The sequence below is a fragment of the Halichoeres trimaculatus genome, unplaced genomic scaffold, assembly GCF_033239565.1.
Source record: "Halichoeres trimaculatus isolate MK-OKI-2021-1 unplaced genomic scaffold, fHalTri1.1 fHalTri1_scaffold_18, whole genome shotgun sequence".
Taxonomy (NCBI): Eukaryota; Metazoa; Chordata; class Actinopteri; order Labriformes; family Labridae; genus Halichoeres; species Halichoeres trimaculatus.
The window spans coordinates 24,757,731-24,778,520 of NW_027437196.1; the positions used below are offsets into that span (position 1 = coordinate 24,757,731).

General features: G+C 42.0%; 1 protein-coding gene and 2 non-coding genes across 8 annotated transcripts in view; 2 read left to right on the forward strand and 1 right to left on the reverse strand.

Moving 5' to 3' along the window:
- Positions 1-6,990: 6,990 nt before the first annotated feature.
- Positions 6,991-7,072, forward strand: trnas-cga (transfer RNA serine (anticodon CGA)). The gene has a single exon. It is a non-coding gene; the product is annotated as a tRNA-Ser (tRNA).
- A 205-nt stretch (positions 7,073-7,277) lies between these two features.
- On the forward strand, positions 7,278-7,349 carry trnaa-cgc (transfer RNA alanine (anticodon CGC)). The gene has a single exon. It is a non-coding gene; the product is annotated as a tRNA-Ala (tRNA).
- Positions 7,350-12,694: 5,345 nt separating this feature from the next.
- odad2 (outer dynein arm docking complex subunit 2) overlaps positions 12,695-20,790 on the reverse strand; it is a 51,029-nt gene continuing 42,933 nt past the window's right edge. For all 6 annotated transcript variants that reach the window (XM_074693554.1, XM_074693551.1, XM_074693556.1 and 3 more), the window contains one exon: positions 12,695-13,210. In XM_074693554.1, coding sequence (XP_074549655.1) covers positions 13,088-13,210 — 123 coding nt within the window. In that variant the 3' untranslated portion in view covers positions 12,695-13,087. The remainder of the gene's footprint in view (positions 13,211-20,790) is intronic.

Sequence of the window (20,790 nt, forward strand, 5' to 3'; positions counted from 1 at the left end):
TGCAGACACACTTTACAGTGCAGTAAACCTTGTTTTGGATGCTCGTAAAGGCGTATCATGTTCCTGCAAGATCACACCTTGGTCCTAAATGGTGGAATATAATTCTTTAGTTTTACCACATTCATCTTCAGGGTGCCTGAGGCTGCAGCTGGTGTCAAATTGAGATAATTACTTCTGCTGCAATAAGTATTCAAAACCAGAAAAATCCAAGTTTGTTTTGGTTACACTCAGAAAAAAAGAGATCTTTACAGTATATAGCCATGCCACTGTTGATTACTCTTGATACCCTCTCATTGACTCCCATTATAAAACCTGTCACATTATGGCCTCATGAGTCATATGTTCTGAGCTCCTCAGCTGTGTGTTCCCTTGGGTTTTATCCAAGGTAGTGATTCGAAGGACGTGACTAAGCAGCAGGAGCCATATGAAGGGCTGGAGATCCGTGTAATTATTGTTTATTTGTGCTTATTTTCATTTAACGGGGGAAGTTAACTTTCACTAACAGCTTGTGCAAACATCCCATGAAAGGGCCAGTCATGTAATCACTTTAATTAAGGTCAGGAGGGTTTATTTGCTTAGGTCATACACAATGTGTAAGTTTCCCTTCTCGCCTGAAGTGAACCTCCGTTACCTCCCATGACCTTGTCACTGTTATCTGAACCCCAGGGTCCGAGCCGCCTCCTCCAGGGAGGGGAAATTAAGGAGCCTCGTCCTTAGCATCTCTTTCATCTTCATCATCCTCTGTTTTGGCTCACTGTGTCAGACTCCTGCCTCTTGTCCAGTGTGGGCGTACAAAACGATTCACCAGGTAGGAGCACAACATTAATCATGATGTCCGGCATTGTAGGGGCTGTGTCAGGGACCCTGCTGGAGATCTCTGAACGCAGCCCTGTTTCGTCTCAGACAGGAGTCCATAACTTACACTGGCATCTGCTTTCTTTGCCCTGTAATCCTTGTAGCTTTACGAGTCACTGGGGTTTGACAAATAATGGTTTTTGAAGCCTGGCACCGAAACCAATAAGCAAGTATTTTGAGTCTGAAGTTGCAGACAGCTGAGAGATTGTGCAGGTTTAACAGATTCTCGGGCTTGGTTGATCAAGTAGCTGAGAAATCCATTTTTGTTCTGGTGAGAAACAGACTCCTGTGTAACACCTGATATTCTAAAACCTGTGAAAGTAACTTTTGGCTGTGTTGAATTAAATCAAAAGTAAATTCCATCAGTGTCTGAAGGAGCGGGTCACATTTTTAACAACCAAAGTCACTTGACTTGTCTGAAAGAGAAGTTTCAGGGTGAAAACAGAAGTTTTATTGCCTCTGAGGTTAGGGGGCCATCTGTCAAATCTATTATCAAAGTAACCATGATGATGTCATAATGATGTCAGCAGGGTTACTTAACCTTTGACCTGCGGTCTATGAGTTTACAAACAGATAGCTCTGTATGGTAATAATTTGGTCCTGAAATGCTAATCCATTCACCCAGTAGCTAAGTCTAAGAAACTAACCAGTCTCTCTGGGGTCTAAGAGCTTGTTTGTTGCAGCAGACATTCCTGATTTCACAGCAGCTTTTAAAAAAAGATGTGATGTGAGTTTCAGTGTTTTAAGACTTAACAGAAACTACTCCAGAGCCATTTATTGGCTGAGCTAACTGTCCACTTACCCTTTTAGCTGATTTCTTTGATGAGATGCAAAACTGAAGGTTTTAAATAATTTAAAACAAAAATAATTACTATTTCACATTGGTAATGCTATCTGTGAGCACAAAGAGAAGTGTGTTACTGCATGAATATTCTGTTAGATCAGCTCTGGCACATTTGCAACAGAGATTCTGATAGGTGGAAAGTCTGAGATGGTCAACAGGCCAATCACAGACTTAGTAACATGGAAAAATAACCCCTGGAAGATAATGAGCATAAACTTCATATTGTTTTGCCTTGGATGCGCTAATTTAAAGACTCTGCAGACACTCTGGCCTTTACTGCTTGAATTAAGCTCTGATTTACTATTGCACAACTTCCTTTAGATCACTTTAAAGAGGTGGTATTCTGCTTTCTTATATTTATAAACAAGAATATAAAATAACAATGCTTGATGTTCTAATTAATGTGTGCAGATTTCCAAACCAAAACATATTCATATTCATATTCATATTCATAGAATAGAATAGAATAGAATAGAACAGAACAGAAAAGAATAGAATAAAATTGAATGAAATAGAAGAGAAAATAATAGAATATACTTTGTTTATCCCTGAGGGGAAATGCAGGAGTCACAGTAGCAATCAAGAAAAAAAAAGTAAGAAAGTGTAGAGCACAAAAAAGATCCATAAGAAAATATATCCATCTAATTGGAGATTAATTTTACTTTCCAAATAATGATGGATGGAAGGAAAGGTCGATGTCGGCACTTCTTGTCTCCCACCTGAAGCAGCGTGTCAATTTTACCTCCTTCTCCTCACCTTGTTGGGAAACATCTGGCCTTGCACCAGGTAGCACTGACATGCTAAAGGCTGCTAATAGCTAATTTCACATGTAAACAATGCAACCATTGTTACATGTAGGATCTCCAGACACACACAGGAGAAAAAATAGTAAAAATATCACAGAAGACAAAACCAGTTTGGTGTCCATGACCAACAAATTAACCATAAAAAGTGATGACCCACTCCAAGTGCAGAGATGATGAAAAAGAGATGGAAAAATTACAGGAAACAGACAAGAAAGTTAAAAAAAATCCTGAATCCCAGATTTCAAGAGATTTTCACAAGACCTGGTGAAATGATGAAGTCATCACATGAAGATCTTCAGACTGGTTCATGACACATTGGAGTAGTGGGCCTCAAACATCAAGGTCTGCCAATATCTCCATCCCCAACAGGCCTCCAGAGTGCTGGCCAATCCGAGAGAGGGTGGTTTGCGAACTGGGGAGCCTTAAAAAAAAGCAGTGTTTCAGACAGAGGCTAAAATAAAGGTCCTCTAAAACATGTGCAAAAAAAAAGAAGCTTTAAATCATGTAAAGCTACAACAAGGTTACCTGAGGGACAGTATAAAGACTTAAAAAGCCCAGTATGCCCCTCTTTAACGTTAGCTTAATCCTCCACTAAATCCATACACTGGTTATCATATCTTTTTGAGATAACTCACAGTATGAACCCAACATGTGGAATTTAACTTTCATCTATGTTTTTCTGTGCTAAAGAGGAGAAAACCTCAGTCTTACCTCTTCCATCAAACACAGCTGAATTTGTATGTGACATGTCAGAGCAGTTTTGGGAACATGGAGCCTCGTCATCTCTTTGTACATGTTTTATATACATGTTAGTCACTCTTGTATTGTTTCATTCCACATACTGGAGTTCATTTGTATGTGGCTTTGGTCTGTTCTGCCAGAGGAGCGGTTGTAGTGAAAGTTTTATTTTCTTGCTCTCATAACATTTGTTTTCTCCGGGAACTTCCAATATAACTCTGACCCATTTAGAGAACACAACTGCTTACACTGACAAAGGCAGTTCAATGGTTCGGATTCAGGAGGTTGGGTTAAAGATGCAGAAAAAGGTCCAGAGAAAAGATTGGGCTTGTGTTTCTTTTTAGGGGCATGGTTAAAAAACAGACATTAATCACACAACGTGGATCCAGCAGGAAACACCTCGTTTTTTAGGCAAGGGCTACATCATCGTTCAGTGTGTGTTATAGAATCTGGTTATGAAAGGTGGCCATTACTAAAAATCACTGCAAGCTTAATGTCAACACCTTACGCCATTACAATCCAAATTATTTTTAAAACCCTGGTCCCTGCACCCATAATCTGCCCCTCATTTAAGGCAATGTTTTCACTCCAGACTGGGACTTAATTTCTTCATGTAAACCACTTTTGAATTACACACTGCCGCTCTCGGACTACTTGTAAAGCCACAGACATATTTGTTCAATAGTTTGCCAGCCTTGCTGGAAAATGTGACTGAGGAGAAAATTTGCAGGTTGTTTAAAATGACCCAATTACTGTTTTCAGGGAGAGTTAAACATTCGGGACACTAATCAGCAAGTCGTAGTGCGCGCTGTCCGTGTCTTCAGAAAGCAATCAAGAGTCCAAAGAAGGCGCCGTTAGAAGTCACCAGGATTGCTTCTTAAACATACAGTTTGGTGGGGAAAAACTGCATCTTGGAGCTGCTGATACTTTTTAAAGCCTCCAGTCTTCTGTTGTCTCTCTAAAAATGGCTTCCCAAGGATACACAAATGGCTACCTCACGGGCGACTTCACAGGGAGGAGGTGCCAGAACGGTTTCCAGCGTACAAGGTGATGGATACATCTGTCAGAGAACATGCTTACACTGTGAACCGGACCCTCTCATTTTCATACATCGTGGATCCAAGCTGAATTAAGTTGGACAAAGTGTGCTTTTTGTGGACCCAAGCCTTGCCAAATCCCCTCATGTTAGAATAACAAAGAATTACCTTTGACTGTGTCATTAATAATGCCAGCGTGAAAGGTTTCAGTTCTTCAAGTGTCATCACCTCCATAACTCGGCTCCTGCTATCTCTGCTTGTTCAGCCTCCAGGTATTTTCTTTGTGAGTAGACCGTTGCAGAGGTTTCAAGTATTTGGGAGTACTTGGGCAAACTGACAGACAGCAGTGAGCTAGACTGGAACAGGGGGTTATTTATGCGAGGCGCAGAGGGAGAGGACATTTATAAAAGTCAGAATTAAAGCAGGAGCATCTAGAAAAAACAAAAGTAGAAGAGTGGTGTGGTCAAACAGAGGAGAAAACTAACCACATAAGACGGATAAACCACACCAAAGCAGAAAAATGCACTCTGGACACTGGCCCAAGTGTCCACTTTTACAAATATTCTTCTCAATTCTGTGAAGAAACTCAATCCTGCAGCGTTCTTTACAGTTTTCTCCTCGGTGCTCGTGCCTCAGAGCGAGCAATCAGTTACAGATTTAAATAGGATGTTCTATAATGCCTTGCTGATGATTTGTTGATTTGGTGCTATTCCCCTCTGTTGCATGTCTTCGCCTCAGGTCCAGGGTTGTGATAGCTTGATGAAAAGACTGTGATGAAAACTCTGGGATAATATAATTTTTGGTGCGGTGCCATACGGAGCTCTCAGGTTGGTTCCCGATCCAGAGAGGGGAAACCTGGCCGGGCTTCTGGTGCACAGCTGTGCGTCTGGGAGCGTGTGCCAACTCATCACTGTCTGCGTGAGGAAAATTTTTAGCATCTTTTTCTGACATTATCCTTTGTGTCAACAAATGAATATAACTGCCTATTGGCTATCAGCGTCCAGAGATATCAGAGAGGTCCAGAAAGGCTTGAGGTTACACTAAAACTTCTGTGAACACAAAACTGAACATCCTCACATGTCACATCACAAAGGGTGAGAAAGTTAAAGCATAAAAAAAGAGCGCTAGCAGGATGTTCTTTTCAAAGGATGCAGTTTGAGGCTAATCAGAGCAATTTTAGCCAAATGAGAGTCATACCTTCCAAGTTTCATCAAATCAGAGGAGTGTGTCTACAATTTCACAATTTCCTCAATTTCAAGGTCAGGTACAGAAAAAAAAGCTCTGATCTGTTAATGTGGGTGACAGGCATATCCTGAACACCAACCCCCACCCTTTCTCCTGCTTACACTGACTGCAGCAGACACACAGACATCAGCCCGATCAGTAAAGAGGCTCATTAGAAATACTTGAATGTTGAGAGCCATGAGGGTTCACGATGACTAATCTGACAGAAGTCCTGCGTGCTGCCTCCTCCAATCTCCTCCACTGCTTGTGTTCACTGAAGGAAATGTCAGAGTCTTAATAAGAAAAATTAAAGTAGGTGATCAAAGACTCACAGTCCAGAAAACATGGAGCTGGAGGCTTGGTGACAAGAGTACTTGCAGGTCTGATCAGTGGACCAGTGAAGCTGATGAGCTAACTGCTAACAGACAATCCAGCATCATATTTGTGTAAGCTTTACCTATCATCTTCAAAGGAGACTCTAAATCCTCCTTTTATCAGCAGAAGAGGTGTAGATGGTATAAAACAGAGCTGTAATTGAGTCACCAAAGTCTGACTCAAGCCAGAGTTTCAGTCCCAGTCTGAGTCACTGAAGAGGAATCAGAGGAGTCTCAGTTAAGTCCCTGTTATCTTTGATGAAATCTGAGTTAAGCCTCAGATTCAGTAAAACCATTGAAGTGAAATACACATTTCCTGACGTATGTGGCAGTTCCTGTAGCTGAACAAGACACCACGTGAACAGGCATGCAGGTGAACAGAGGTGTCATCTCCTGTTAGACAATGACTGAATTATTGGAGCCTTGTAGAAAAACATTCAAAGCCTTTACAGTCTTTCCTTCTTTACTACTGGGAACTGACACGGCCAATTCAAAAGAAATCTTATGGGCTCTTCTTAAGGGGATCATACCAACTACGTGAGACTATTTCAACCTTAGAGCTCAAACAAAGACCACTTTTAAGTTGTGAGGTATGTATGAAGCTGGAGTATCGACTGAAGGTATCCTGGCTTGCAGGGATAGTTAATGTCTGCCTTCAGATGCTCCTGCCAAAAGCCAGAGATCCATCACTCGCTCAGATATCCTTACTGTAACTCAACAGCTACTCAACCAGTCTGACTTATGTTTGCTCCATTTAGAGACAGTGACCTGTGCTCTGTTCCTTGTTATCTCAGCTGAATTGTTCCTTCAGAGTTCACATTTGATTTTCCTATACTCAGCTGAAGGACCTGACAGTTACCCGCCATGGGATAGTGGTGCAGTGGTGAGCACAGCTGCTTTCGAAGCAGTGGACCAGTTCCTCACCACTGCAAACCAATTTTAGCTTCCTGCCTGGTCAAAGACTTCCTCATGGAAAGAAAAATCACAAAGTTACATGAAAAGCTTTAAATTGAGAGGTGGCATCCCTCAGGGCTCTTGACTTGGCTCCCTGCTTTTGTCTCTCTAGATCCCTAACTGTGCCATCTCCTCAGGCCTGGATCCCATTTTCTGTGGTTGTCGTGGCCGAGTGGTTAAGGCGATGGACTCGAAATCCATTGGGGTTGCCCCGCGCAGGTTCGAATCCTGCCGACAACGATGGTCACATTTGGTGACAAGTAGCGATACTTACAAGTCCCTCAGATGTTCTTAAAAGTGTTCAAGTCATTACACCTTCATCAATATGACTGTAGTGATTCTAAATTGCCTTTGACTTCTGATGAAGAGCTTCCTGTAACTCTATTGGGCTGGCAATCTGCAACTTGTGAGTGAATCTGGGGGTTGTAGATGATTGCAGAAATGTGGGGATGTAGCTCAGTGGTAGAGCGCATGCTTCGCATGTATGAGGTCCTGGGTTCAATCCCAAGCACCTCCATGAGGTTTATCTTGATGATTCAGTACTCAAGATCAAGGAGAGGTGTTTTCCCACGCTCAATGAGGCAATTATCACCTCAGCAAAAGACCACAGATGACTGACATGAGGTGAACGTGACAGTCAGTTGTATGGGTATGACGCACCAGAGCTTCTTGCTAATCTCTATTGTGATGACTGCTAACTTTGGGCGTCAAAACTCTTCAGAAACCAGTTGGTGACATCGATGAGATAACTTCCTTGTTCTATAGTATAGAGGGGATCTCACCCTGAATTCTAACTTCAAACAAAGATTTCTGTTTCACAGGCCAAGTTGACAAATCAAAAGCCTAGTAGTTTAAAGTGATCTAAAACATCCCCTACCTGTTTGATTTTGGAGCTCGGTAAAAAGTGACCTGCTACATCCTGCAGAGCCACGCCTCTGCCATTAAAGTACATGACTGTAGCTGTCATGACCAATCATGGTACAGATCAAACTTTAGACACCATTACACTGACATCAATCTTGCAGCCTTTAAATCTGACCCACAGGATAGAGCACGTGTTCACACATTTCTGTGTTTGTTCAGTGTCACGCTGACTTGTTATTTATGTGTTTCTTGAGTGAACGTCAAAATTCATTAGTACAGTGAAAGCTGTTATTAATAACTCCTGAAAAACCAGCCGGAGATGCAAAGGCATCTCAGGAGAGGGGCTCCTGGGGAGTACGGAGCAGCTCAATGTTGTGAATGACTGAAGGAAGGAAACGGAGCAGAGTGTGAGAGTGAGGCCGCTAAGCAAACAGTGTCTGAGAGTGACACGCGAGGCTCGCTCCAGAAAACCTGTTGGTGTGAGCATGCTGTAATGATAAAAAAAAAGTTAATTTACAGATTGAAGAGAAGCTGTGTTCAGCCTCGTTCCTCTGCTAGTAGAGAGCACTGCCCTGTGTTTGGATGGAGCTCTGAGAGCCTGTTGTGTACGTGCATGTTTTTAATGGCAACATCACAAGCAAACCATGCTGCTGCCACTGCTGTGCAACAGTTTGTGATTTTATATTAAAACTGGTCCTTGGACACTAAAGTGGACTGAAAGCCACTTCTAATATTTGGAAAGAGCTTTTACTATTCATTAATTTCTAGTATAAAATATAGCTACAGAACGCTGCAGGGTATGTGGGATCTTTTAAAACTTCAAAAGAGCAGTTCCATTTGAAAACAATAAAGCTGGTATCACAATACACAGCTGCCTGACTGTAAAAATAAGTGATATATAAGTTTATTGCTCTGTCCACCCAGAATGCGGACAGACCAGTTTTCTGACTGTGAACCGGATATTTCCACACATAAGTCTTGCAATGTGTAATAAAGTCATCGAGTGTGGTTGCATCCATCACCCTGACCTGAGGGAAACCTCGGCTGGAGTCCCGACAGGGTGAAGGTCGGGCCACTGGTGAGACAGACCAGAGAGATACCGGGGCGTGGTGGATGCCTGGGTCCAAATATCCCAACAAACAGCAGCAACAGCATCAGGGATATCCCTCGGCTATTTCTATCCCTTCCGTGAAGCGATGAAAAGCATCAGATCTCAAATGGCCAGAGTAGGACGTAATTGCTGCCTCTGCCGAGGCGTGGAGGCATATAACCTCTAATTTCCCCGTGAATAATGTCCCTGTGTTGGACAGCAAGCCAAAGAAAGTGGCAGTTTCTTTTCTCAGAGGGTTTGTGGCTCGACTAATACATTCAAACTGTGGCTTTATGACCAATGAGCCTGAGGGCCAGGCTCCTGCAAGGGTTGACATCAGGTTGAAAGAAGACTTTTCCAATGAGTGTTTAAATATTGCAGATCAGTGTTCATCACACAGACATGATAAGAGCCAGAGTGCAGAGGAAGAATCTGTCTTTTCCATTTAATTGCTCGGCATCTTCATCTGCAGAGGAATCCAATTCCACGGATGCAAAGAAAATCATGGCCAAAAAATCAGCCGAACTCATTTTCTGAAATGCTTTTTCCTCTCACCCATCACCAGAATCACATGGGTTTCTTGTTTAGATTATAAATGCAAAATCAAGTTTCTGCAGAAAGCCAACATAAGCCTTAATGGATGAAAACTTATGGATGTTAAGTGGTGTAGTTTTCTGTGTCGTTTCATAGAGGAAATGTTAAAGTCTGAAAAAATTAAGTTTATTGTTTGAGCCCAATGTGAGATGAAAAAATCAATACCAATCTCATGTTTGTGCGTTAAGTATAGGGCCGGAGTCAGGATGTGGTTATCTAGCTTGGCCTAAAGTTTGGCAGACGGGGAAGAAAGAGGGAAGACGCAGCCAAAGTGGTTGTGTTAAAACAGAGAAAATACGCCAACCAGCATGGTTAATTAGCATGTTGTATCTTGGTTTGTTTAATCCATATTCAAAGAGAAATGCAATCAGGACAAGTTGTGGTTTTAGGGAAAGTCATGTTCTGAAATAAATTTCTGGTAAACAACTGCCTGGCGCTCAGACGGACATGCTGGACGGAGAATTTGTTTTTTGGTCGTGATAATTCCAACATGTAATTCGCTCCAAAAACCACTAAATCCTCTTTGTATATTTTAAATCAGATACCATGCGCTAAGTTGTTAGTTGGAGAGATGTTCTTGGCTTGCAGTCTTTACAGGTAGCAATTTTCCTGCTCTTTTATACACACACTGCGCTAACTATACTCCATCCACTTCACATTTGCTGCATAAAACAAGACGTGGGGTGCCTGTTAAGCTCTGTGGTTAAATTCTGTTCAATTCCCACCCCTGGCTATTTGCCATGTCATACTCTATCCTGTTTCCAGCTCTATCTGTTGTCCCCTTCTCTCAATAAAAGCACGAAAAGCCCCAAAATAATCTTTAAAACAAACCAAAGTGAGATTATTATCAACCTTCTCGTCTAACTTTTGGAAAGACTTTTCCTGCTATTAAATCTCAGAACTGGCAGGAAAATTCACTTCTTTAAAGGGAAATAAGAGAGCTTGATGTATAAAAAAGGGGACGATGAGAGACGGGAAGGCTGAGCTGCCACACACAAAAAAAGGAAAACAAAATGTTTCCCTGCTTGTTGAAACGAATAAATGCTTTTCTGCGAGTATTCTAGAGAATAGGTTTTGACACTGGGCATGTTGCGGAGGCCATAAAAGTGGCAGCGTGGAGTTAAAAAGCCATTAATCATTGTGAATTTATTTGCCCTGACTGCTCTGGAGACAGTGGCGTCTTTCAGCTCCTAGATTTGTGTTCTTGGAGGAAGTTGCTTCTTCATTGTAGTGAGGCTTCCACTGGATCCGTGCTCCCTCAGTGAACCCTGCTGACAGCTGGAAGTGTTTAAACTTCAAAGAGTGATGAAGATTTTCAACCACATATTTTCACTGTTTTGCTAATTTTCTATTTTAGCGCGCTGCTGATATTAATGATAAAAGTCCCGGGAGATTTAGTGGCAGCTTCTGTGGTTGGGTGCTGAGCATCTAAGCTAACTGGGACCAGGACAGAGGGATCAAAGAGATGGAGAGGCTGACAGGCACGGTGAGGGAAGTAGCAGAGGAGGCTGTGATGATCTTCCTCTGAATCTGCCTGATATGGTCTGTTTATAATAAACAAGAGCAGAAGACAAAAGGATCAGCTGTACTCACACCACTACCACTGCAGTGAAAATACCCTTTAAGGACATATCCAAAAACAAAAGACAACCACCACTTGTGGGGGATAGAGCAAAACAATGTTCTGTAATGAGGGATTTCCCAGAATCCCTCATTAGGTTGTTTTATAGCTGGTGCTGACTAAATGCTATGTTAGTGCTCTGGAACACAGATGACCCCACAGAAGAGACATCTTATTTTTGACTGACAAAAATAATGATCTTGTTTTTTAAAATGAAGCATGTTTTTCTGAAAGGAAACAAGCTGCAAAATCAGACATAAAAGTAACTCCATTATGTGGAAGATACAAACATAATTCACAGCTGTTGGAGGAAATGCACAAAACTGTATTCCTTTTTTGTTTCATGCATGCTGTACGTAGACCATTAAAGGTAGAGTCTGCAAGATTTTCCTAAAAATTAAAATATCAACTTTTACAGGAATACTGCTCAATCGTCTCCTACAGGCCTTTATACATGTGTCAGTGTCTGCGTCTGCCTTGAACCCTCTCCTCAGCCTGTATGTTGACGTTTTGGTTGTATCTGGGCGTTTCTGGGTGGAGATTAAGCATGGTTACATCAGCCAATCCCAGCCTGCCCAGTGCTCAAGTCACTTTGTGTGTTATTAATGGCGAGTGGAAAAAGCCATTCAGAGCAGCTACAATAATGGACGTAGCACGGAGGAAGAAAAACACAAAGTGAAATGAAACGCCAAACAGATAAAGATTTTTCCTAAATGAGGGTGAAGCTTGACTCGACTTTCACTCACTTTCGGGCACTTGGAGAGCAGCATGGGACAAAAAGTGACATGAGTTAGCTTTCTGCTAACAAGGTATGTGTCAAATACCTGTGATTAGCTTGTGCTAACATGCCAAGTCAGGTGCACAGCTCTCAAGTCCCTCCCATGTAGAAATGCAATGCTATAGGGCTAGTGTTCATGAAGCTGCGATTAAAGGCTGTGGGTGTGTGCTGCCGCTGGCACTGAGCCAAGGAGGGGGAGCCCAGTTTGAATGTTGAGTTTACTAACAAGTCAAAAATAATAGTAAGCAAGCTGGAGCTGATGTTCAAAATCAAAATATAAATGAGGCAAATGTCAAAACTGTGAACATCGTTGCTGTGATCTCTACCTCTTACAGTTAAAGTGACTTAAGTTGCTGTGTCTGGATTGCAGGACACAATTTTGCCCCTTTTTCTCCATCACAGATGTTTGGGGTCCCATAGTTTCTCAGGCTGCTCTTACATCTGTAGTAGTGGAGAAATGTGGGACTCATTCCTGTAGGCAAACTGAAATGCATTGCTTTAACTGATAAAATGAATCTCTGGCGATATCCAACCAACAGTAAGTAACTCCACTCTTCTAAATGTCACACTGCCTGCTGCGTGCTACAAATACTTTTTAAGTAGAAGAGTACACAGACTGAAAACCAGGAGGCTGAACACCCCAAACAGATGTGTGCCTTGTTTGGTTCTGGTGGTCTCGTGTGGATCACTTTAGGAATGCTGCTCGGGAAGTGTTTCACGCTAAGCAACGTTCGCAGTATTTGGTGAAAGATCAAACATGAAAAAGAGACATTCATTTTTATCATCGCTGTGAGAGTGAGTGAGGAGGGTTACATAAAATGTTTGTTTGAACTGCAGATGAGGTAGGTGATAAACAAAGAGATCAGGACAGGGCTCTGGAACAGACACAGGAAGGTAAATAATCAATTATATTGTAAGATACAACATTTTATTTGGCTTTTTCTGATACAACTGACTCAAAACACTGGTGGTACCAAAGTTTGTAACACTTGTATTTTTTCTTTAACAGTTTGTGCCGGTAAGGGATGAGAAAAAGTGGTTTCTGTTTCCAGTTTCTTTAAAGTAGAATAACCTACTCTATTTTTTATCGACCATTGCCCCTTTTCATTTGGTTATGATGTTCAGACACATCAAATTGGGGATGTCATGTTGATTTATCAGATTCTCTGTAACCACACGGTTAAAAAAAAACTCAAACACAGCAGGACAAAGTGATAACAGCACACAGGAATCATGCATGGAGCGTGTGTTCAGAGAAACAGGCAGCCATGTGAATATGATGAACTGGTTTCAAGATTTATTCCTTTTTCACTGCCGATAAAACAACTTGTCCTCTTTGTTGGCCTGGGCCAACAGACGGATGTTGCGCATACAGCCAGCAGCAGCTTCCTGGAGCATCTCATCTTCAGAGCCCATGATGCGGATGAGCGGCTGAAGGAGAAGAAACAACAGAGGAGGTGACAGTCAGCAGCACAAACAGGAACAGTGTTTTAATATGTTTGAACCATATTACATGACAGCAGCAGTCACTGCGCAGCACAGCCAGGCTGTAAGGTTATACAATGTCTCTGACAGTCTCAAGCAACACTTGCATGTGGTCCTCAGTGTATGTGTGTGCATGTGTGTGTGTGTGTCCCACTTTACCCTTCCAAACCATGCCTCAGCAAAGGGGTTACAGCTGCGAGCACACATGCTCCTGTAAGTTTGTTCAGATGAAAGCCTCACAGGGCAGGCTCGACATTAAAAACCTGAGCATGAACCGCACAACTTGACAGCCTTTCCGCTGCTCCAAAGGTCAGATTATATCCGACTATTAGTGGCTTGTGTAATGGATCTCGTTAGATCTTATTGCAGAACAAGGTTTTGCGCCCTCCAGAAATCCCCGGCTTTGGGAGTTTATATTTTGGTTACATAAAACTGAACATTAAAAAAGATGTTTGCAGCTTCAAAGAGCTGCGTATTGTGCAGAAATGAGCAAAGAGGAACACTGGATGTATGGCACACCACTGAGTGGCATATGCTTTGTAGGGGTGAGCCATTTCTTCTGTTTTATCTGCAGCAAAATCACTACATTATGTTTGTGGGCGTCTGCCTGGCTGAATCAAAGTAAGAGTAAATGTAAGCATAAATACTCTGGTGCAATGGATGCATCTAAATTTGTTCAATGTGTGCTCCTTGGTAAATTCATAATGGTGTGCCACAGAGGTTTCCTAAGCCACACTTGCAATTATTTTGGATCATCTTGTTTACATCCATAATGAACCAATGGCAACATTACATCCCTCAACTAAGCACTTAAGGCCTCCCTGCAACTAAACACAATGAAGCTTTGATAAATACAGCCACTCAGAAGTCTGAGGCACTTTTAAGCCCCATATATCAAGGCCTTGTTTGGAAAATGAAAAGGGATTCTGAAAGTAATTTCTGTAATCATGCTTCAGCAGACTCACATGTAAAGCTGTTAAAAAAAAACCCAAGGAGAAACCTTCCTTGAATCTTACATCAAGTCTTTTGTGGAGATTCAGATAAATGCAGGAGACATCTAAAAAAGTTTAAAATGTCATCACGTCACTGAAGGATTAAACTGATTCTAATGACGACTGGTGAAAACAGTTATGTTAGAAATGCTGACAAAGTTTTTAGTGTTTAATAAAACAACTGATTTAAAAAGAAGACTAGTGAAAAGTATACAGACCTAGTATGCACTTTAAACACTCCTCCTTTTCTAATATTCCCATGCTTTTTGCATTTTGTACCATATATTGCCACCATGAATGCTGTTGCAGCGCCAGTTTTTCCTACTTGTCACTGTTACACCTAAGGATGAGTACGTGTAATTAGGTACTTGAATACTCGCACTTTACTCAAGTGGCAATCTCCAGTCTATGTATATAAGACAATGCGGAAGTGCTGAAATCTGCTGTTTCTCGAGTGTCTGCTTGAGGCTGGCTTCAGAACTACTGGAGGTCACATCCACACCAAGCCAAAAGAAAAGCTGTTTTCACAGCAGAAATTATCCTATTTACAGCCTGGTTCAAAAAACGTCTCCTGTCTTATTCACTAATTTCATGATCAGCACACTTTACAGGGGTGAATTTCTTTCTAGCTTGGTAGTTTGGAGGATATAAAGGTCCAAAGCTCACCCAATCAGAAGCGCAGCTCAGCTCACTTGACTGACAGGCGCCCTTTAGCTGTACTTGAAGCCCCCGTCTCTTCCAGAATAGTTGTGATAGCTGATCTGCTTCAAAAGTCTGTTTCAGAAACAGACAGGTGACGTTAGATATACTACTTCCAATAATTATAAAATCTATGAGTTTACCCCATTACTTGAGTAACTATTTTTTTTATTTCCGCACCTATGCAAGCACTGCTTTAGCAGCATATATTGAACACACACAGTGTTACATATGTGACTCAGCTTTTTGTTTTTGCCTAACTGAATATACTGGGAAGGAAAATAATTAACAGGATACAAAATTGTGACTTCTACAGCCAGGTTTTCAGCACACCGAGCCAGCAAAAACAACTGCTCTACGGCAGCAACTGCAACACTCTAGGAACACATCATTACACTTAAAGCAAAAGCACAACAAATGCAGAACCGTCTGCTACACCTGTGACATGCCAGTTGAGAACAGTGATGTCTGTTGGTACGTCAACATAAACAATGAAGTTATTGTGCAGAGTAAGATATGTGGTGTTAAACCTGCAAGCTGTAAAAATACTAGTTTGATGCTTAACGACATGGGCTCAAAGCACGAGGAGAAAAAAGCGGATTGCTAGCTTCACAAGTTATTGAGAATCGCCTGGTAATAAATGGTAACTGGAGATATGCTCCCAAGTAGTTTTGTGGAAGGTGACGGCTTTAGACAGCTGAAGGTGTTGGCTGAGCTGGGTAGCTGAGTACAAGCCTCTGCCATGGAGAACAATATCTACGAGAGTGGAAAAGACGTATGTAAAATTTTTAATTATGATCTAGTACGTCCAAATACAACAGAACATATCTTTGTTTACGGTTATAATATAAATAATCTGTGATTATTCATTTATTACATATTTTGAGTAATCGAATACAGAAATTACAGTAAATTCACATCCCTAGTTACATCTTTTGTGTATGTGACTCTGCTGGTGATCAGCGCTGAGCTCTGACCCCTCTCAGTTTATCATCGTGCTCATAATGCCTGTCAGAGCAGGACTGAGGATGACCCTGACCCCTCCTTAAGTTACATGCAAACTTAAAGCACAACTCTGCACATTTGTGTGATTAGCAAACAGCCAAAGAATCAGAGAGAAGACATTCCCAGGATGTTTAGGGCACAGACAAACAGTGTAAGGACGACAGATGGGAGATGAGGTGAGCCAGCTTGTACACACAGGAACAAAAACAATTCAAGTTTCATGAAAAATTGAGAAAATCTCTTCCCATGCTGCAGTCTCAGACATCAGCTCCTCTCAATGCCCCAGTGTGGTGGAGTATATGTAAAACATTCACCCTCAGGTTTTATATGATTTTTAAATAGCACCAGAAACACCTCCAAAAGTAAACTCTCATCCACAGGCAGAAAACATGCAGCTCACTAAACAAGTCTCTTTTGTGAAAAGAGAGGATGCCTGAAAAGTGCCAGAGGCAGAGTTTTTGCCAGCCTCATAGCATGTTATTCAGACGTAGCCAAATAAGGCCTCTCGAAGCGTGCAGCTAGGCTGAGATAAGCGTGTCTCTCTTCACTGCTTTTTTCAGACGCGCTCTTTCCCTCCCAGCTGGGATCTCTCAGAATATAATACGCCACTTGTTAGATATTGCCTGACTGTGGTAACATGAACACTTGCCCCACATTTGAAGAGTGAATCGTGAGTTTTTGAGGTTTGTGTACTTCAGAGAGCTCTAGTGAGTTCTGACCTCCAAGAAGGGAGCTGGGAAACACGCTTTCCTCCCTCTCTGGCTGGAGGGAGGGGGAGGAGCAGGCGTGCAGCCTGGGAGGGCTGCTCAATATTGTAGCGTGTGTGTACATACACATGCTATCGCACATGGAGGTGCCGTGGTGTTAAGTGTGCCCTGTTGGACCTCGTCTGCTCGCAGGAGTTCAGGCTTTAACTCTCCCGTGCCGGGTCTGACAGCCATTATGGCTCCATCAGCCCCCCCTCCTGCTCCAGCATTTCCATGTTTTAGCCTCCACCATGCAGGCAAACAGCACAAACAGACAGCAGTGTTTAGCAGGGGTTGAGGGGAAGTTGGTGAGGGAAGTCAGGGTAAACAACATTCCCTGCAGTCTCCCTTGAGCCAGAGAGTGTGTGAGCTGCTGTTTCTGTGTCTGTGAAGAGGAGGAAGAGGAGGCGAAAGAGACACTTTTCAATTAGTGACTTTAGGAAAAGTTGAAACCATGACATAGCCGACCAAACTCTTAGCCAATGAGAGGAGGTTTTCATTACATCAGTTGGTTGCTGGCGTATACCATATTTGTCTGTTGTCTGCGCTTCTGATGGATCTCTCTGGAGTCTTACTGAGCCACCTCCTTCAATAAAGCTCCCCTGTGTGTGGTTATAGCATGAAAACACACCTCGGACCAAGTAGCAAACTCCAGGAATAAGAAATTAAGCCACGTGGAGGTGCTAAAAACTGCAGTTCCCTAAGTGTCCACTTGAGGCTGGCTCCAGAAATACTAGAAACCCTGTAGACACACATATACAGTTTACATCTTTAACACAACACACTGAGGGAAAGGTCTTTTTATTCCCCAACAGTAAGACACTTGCTCAGACAACCAATATGCCACCCTGTGATGACAGGCTTTAAGACTCTGTTTCAGGAACAAATGGATGTGATTGCAAGGCTACACCCTTATTTCTTTTTACAGTATATGCTGCCAACACAGAGAAAGACGCTTTTGTCCAAAGATGTACAACACAAGCAAGAATTTAAAATGGAGGGAAAAACCTTAGTGAGACAAAGTGCTTCAAGTTTGATTGGTCGTAGGTGCTGCCCTCTAGTGCCAAAAGAAGTGATCTTTTTGTTTGTTTGTTTTTGTCTTCCGATAATGTAGCCATAACCAACAAATATTCAATGCCAACAATCTTACCACTAGCTAGTTAGATTGTTCTGGAAATAAATTATTTGTAATGCTTGCCTACCTTCAGTCCAGTTAAGATAAAGAGCAGTTCCTGCCTACCTGGGGACCCTCGTCCAGGTCTACACTTCTCCTTGCCCACTATGCTCTGCTTGTAAAAAACACCTGGTGCTCCTAGCCCAGCGCGGCTCCAAATCTCTAGCCAGACTTTTCTCCTCTGTTTTGCCCAAATGGTGGAATTAATTACCTAACTCAATACGATCCACAGACTCCCTTTCTACTTTAAGAAATGTCTGAAGACTCATCTGTTCAGGGAACACTTAGGCTCTCAATCTGAGCCTTCTCCTCTTTGACCTCAGGGGTAGTATGAGTCAGAAGCTCTAAGACCCAGCTCTTAGTGAATTTTCAGCACAATTTACTCAATGTTGTTGAAGGTTGAAGTATATTGTTTCATCAATTAATTGTGGTTAGTTGGCTGGATTATTCTACTCTACCAAAATTAAAAAAAAGGAAAAAGAATTCTGCACTTAATGGCAGCACCTGTAGCCGAATAACTTGTAGCACTGCTGTCACACTGACTAGGTTTTCCTTCTTTCTAAATTCTTGCTTGTGATGTACGTCGCTTTGGAAAAAACACATTTGCTAAATGAAACTGTTCAACTGTAGATAAAGCTAACTCAGACAGGAAAGGCCATAAAATAAGTGTATGCACAGCGTCAACATTCCTCACCATGTTTAAGTTTCACTTACAAATGCAAAACTCTTGAAAATTTCATTGACTTGATTGAGGTTGGCTTTATGTCCCACAATTGGCCATAGAACTTAAAACCACAACCTCATCTAGGCCCTTTCTGTTAGCTCCCCTCGGCAATTTCTTGCAAATAAAGAAAAGTCTGGGTGAGTTTTAAACAAAAGCTGCTTTACACTTTCCCTGACACCAGTATGTAGTGTTTCAGTTATTGATTAATACCATGAATATGTCTAATTATACCTCTCACTGATATAAAAGCAAAAACCTGTCATTACAGATTTTTACTGTGTTGTTTCATCCTCCCCTTTTACTATGTTGTGCACATTGTACAGTGACGTCCGCAGCACCTTTAAGCCCAGCCTCAAACATATCCTGATACTTAATAAATATCTGTTAGTATAAACTCTAGTTTGACTTACTGGCCTGCAGAGCATGGCTTGGTATGTCTGACAGAGCAAGGCCTGGGTCAGAGTCTAGACAACATTAGAGTCCATGGATGTAAAAACCATGGTTGTCATAACAGAGCAGGCAGCACAGAGGGCCTGTATCATCTGCTCACCACACCCCGACCTGAAGTCATGTAACCCACAAACCAGCATCCAACTGAAGAAGTAAACCTGTGATGCTCTGTTTGGTTTTCACTCCTGCCCTCACATTAAAGTATTTTCTGCCCCCCACATCCTCACTGTGCACTTTCACTCCTCACGTCTGACTGTGTGTGAGAGAGAAAAAAAATAAAACAAACACTCAGCATGCTGGGGCAGGAGTGTGCACATGGCAACCAAAGTGCAAACGTTTTTCTCATTTAGATTAGTAAATGCCTAAAATACATACCAGGACCTGGCAACGGCAGTGCTCTGGAACGCCTTCGGTGTAAAATTACCAATCATTACCACCACATTTTGTAATTTTCATCCATTTACTTCACAAAGCTTTTCTTATGTGAGAGCCTCTTTAATAGAAAAAGCTGGCTGAAGCTGTCTACAAGGATTTATGCTTTGAGCAAACAATCCCCAGTGCTTTTGGAAGCAATGTAAAGCACAGGAGGGAAGCATGTTGATTTTGTTCATGACACAAAATGAAGCACATCAGTATAAAACTGTGAGATACCAAGGGTGGATGTCAAATCAAACCATGAGAGCAATTTATCGGCTTTTCTGGGGAACGTATTTTGCACCTCTAGCTTTTCTCCTGTTATACGCCTGATCTGAGTGACAGGCTGAGGAAAAAAGGCAAAATATTTGAGAAACAAAACTTTAAAGACTTAAAGAGAGGATGATTGACACAAGAAGTCCAAAGCAAAGTATTTACACAAATATCTGACGGACTATGGACCGACTTAAGGCAAATATTTCCAAGACAAGTCAGTAATCTGTTTTCCAGTGTGAAATGCTTTCTCATCCATGCTTAGTTTCCTCTGTGGATCTTAGGGGACGGCCCGCTTAAGTGCACCACAGGGGAAAGTTACTTTCTAAACCAACTTTGGACCCAGACAGATCTTCGGTCATTCAAAATCGTACACTACACGTGGGTAAATATGTTTGTAGAGACTCTCAACGGCTCAGAAGAACTCTTTGAAATGCTTTTCCAATAATCGGAGGCTGTCCAGAGTTTTACACAAGGCTGTAAATCAGACACACGGCTCCGTATCAATCCTCAATAAGCCCTCTCCAATGCATTTTCAACGATCAGAAATGTTATTCTAACACATTCTCTCTACCAGCTGCCTGTAGATCATCAAGCAGAACATTACAGAATATGAAAGACGGACAAGGTCCCACTTTGAAATATTTCCTCTGAGGTCAGGCAGGTGAGCCCCCTCCTTCCAGACCAGCTGAGACTGAGCCCAGACTGAACAATGAGGCTGCCTGTGTTGTGTTTCCATGTCTGAGATTAAGAACAAATGCAATACTGGTGCAGTTACGTGGCCTTTGGTAATTAAGCTCTTTAAAAGTCCAAAAATACATTATGGAGTAGTGTTGCAACTCTTAACTGGTACATTAATAAGGGCAAACACAGAGACGGATTTAAAAGGGTGGTATGCCTTTCATTTGCACACATACTCACACCCATGCAACACACTAGATTTCAAATACAGACACACACGCACACACACAGAAAAAAAGAGGGCTTGTCCAGTTTTTGTCGTGGCTCAAACTACAAAAAGCATTCAGCTTAACGACTTTTGCAAATTG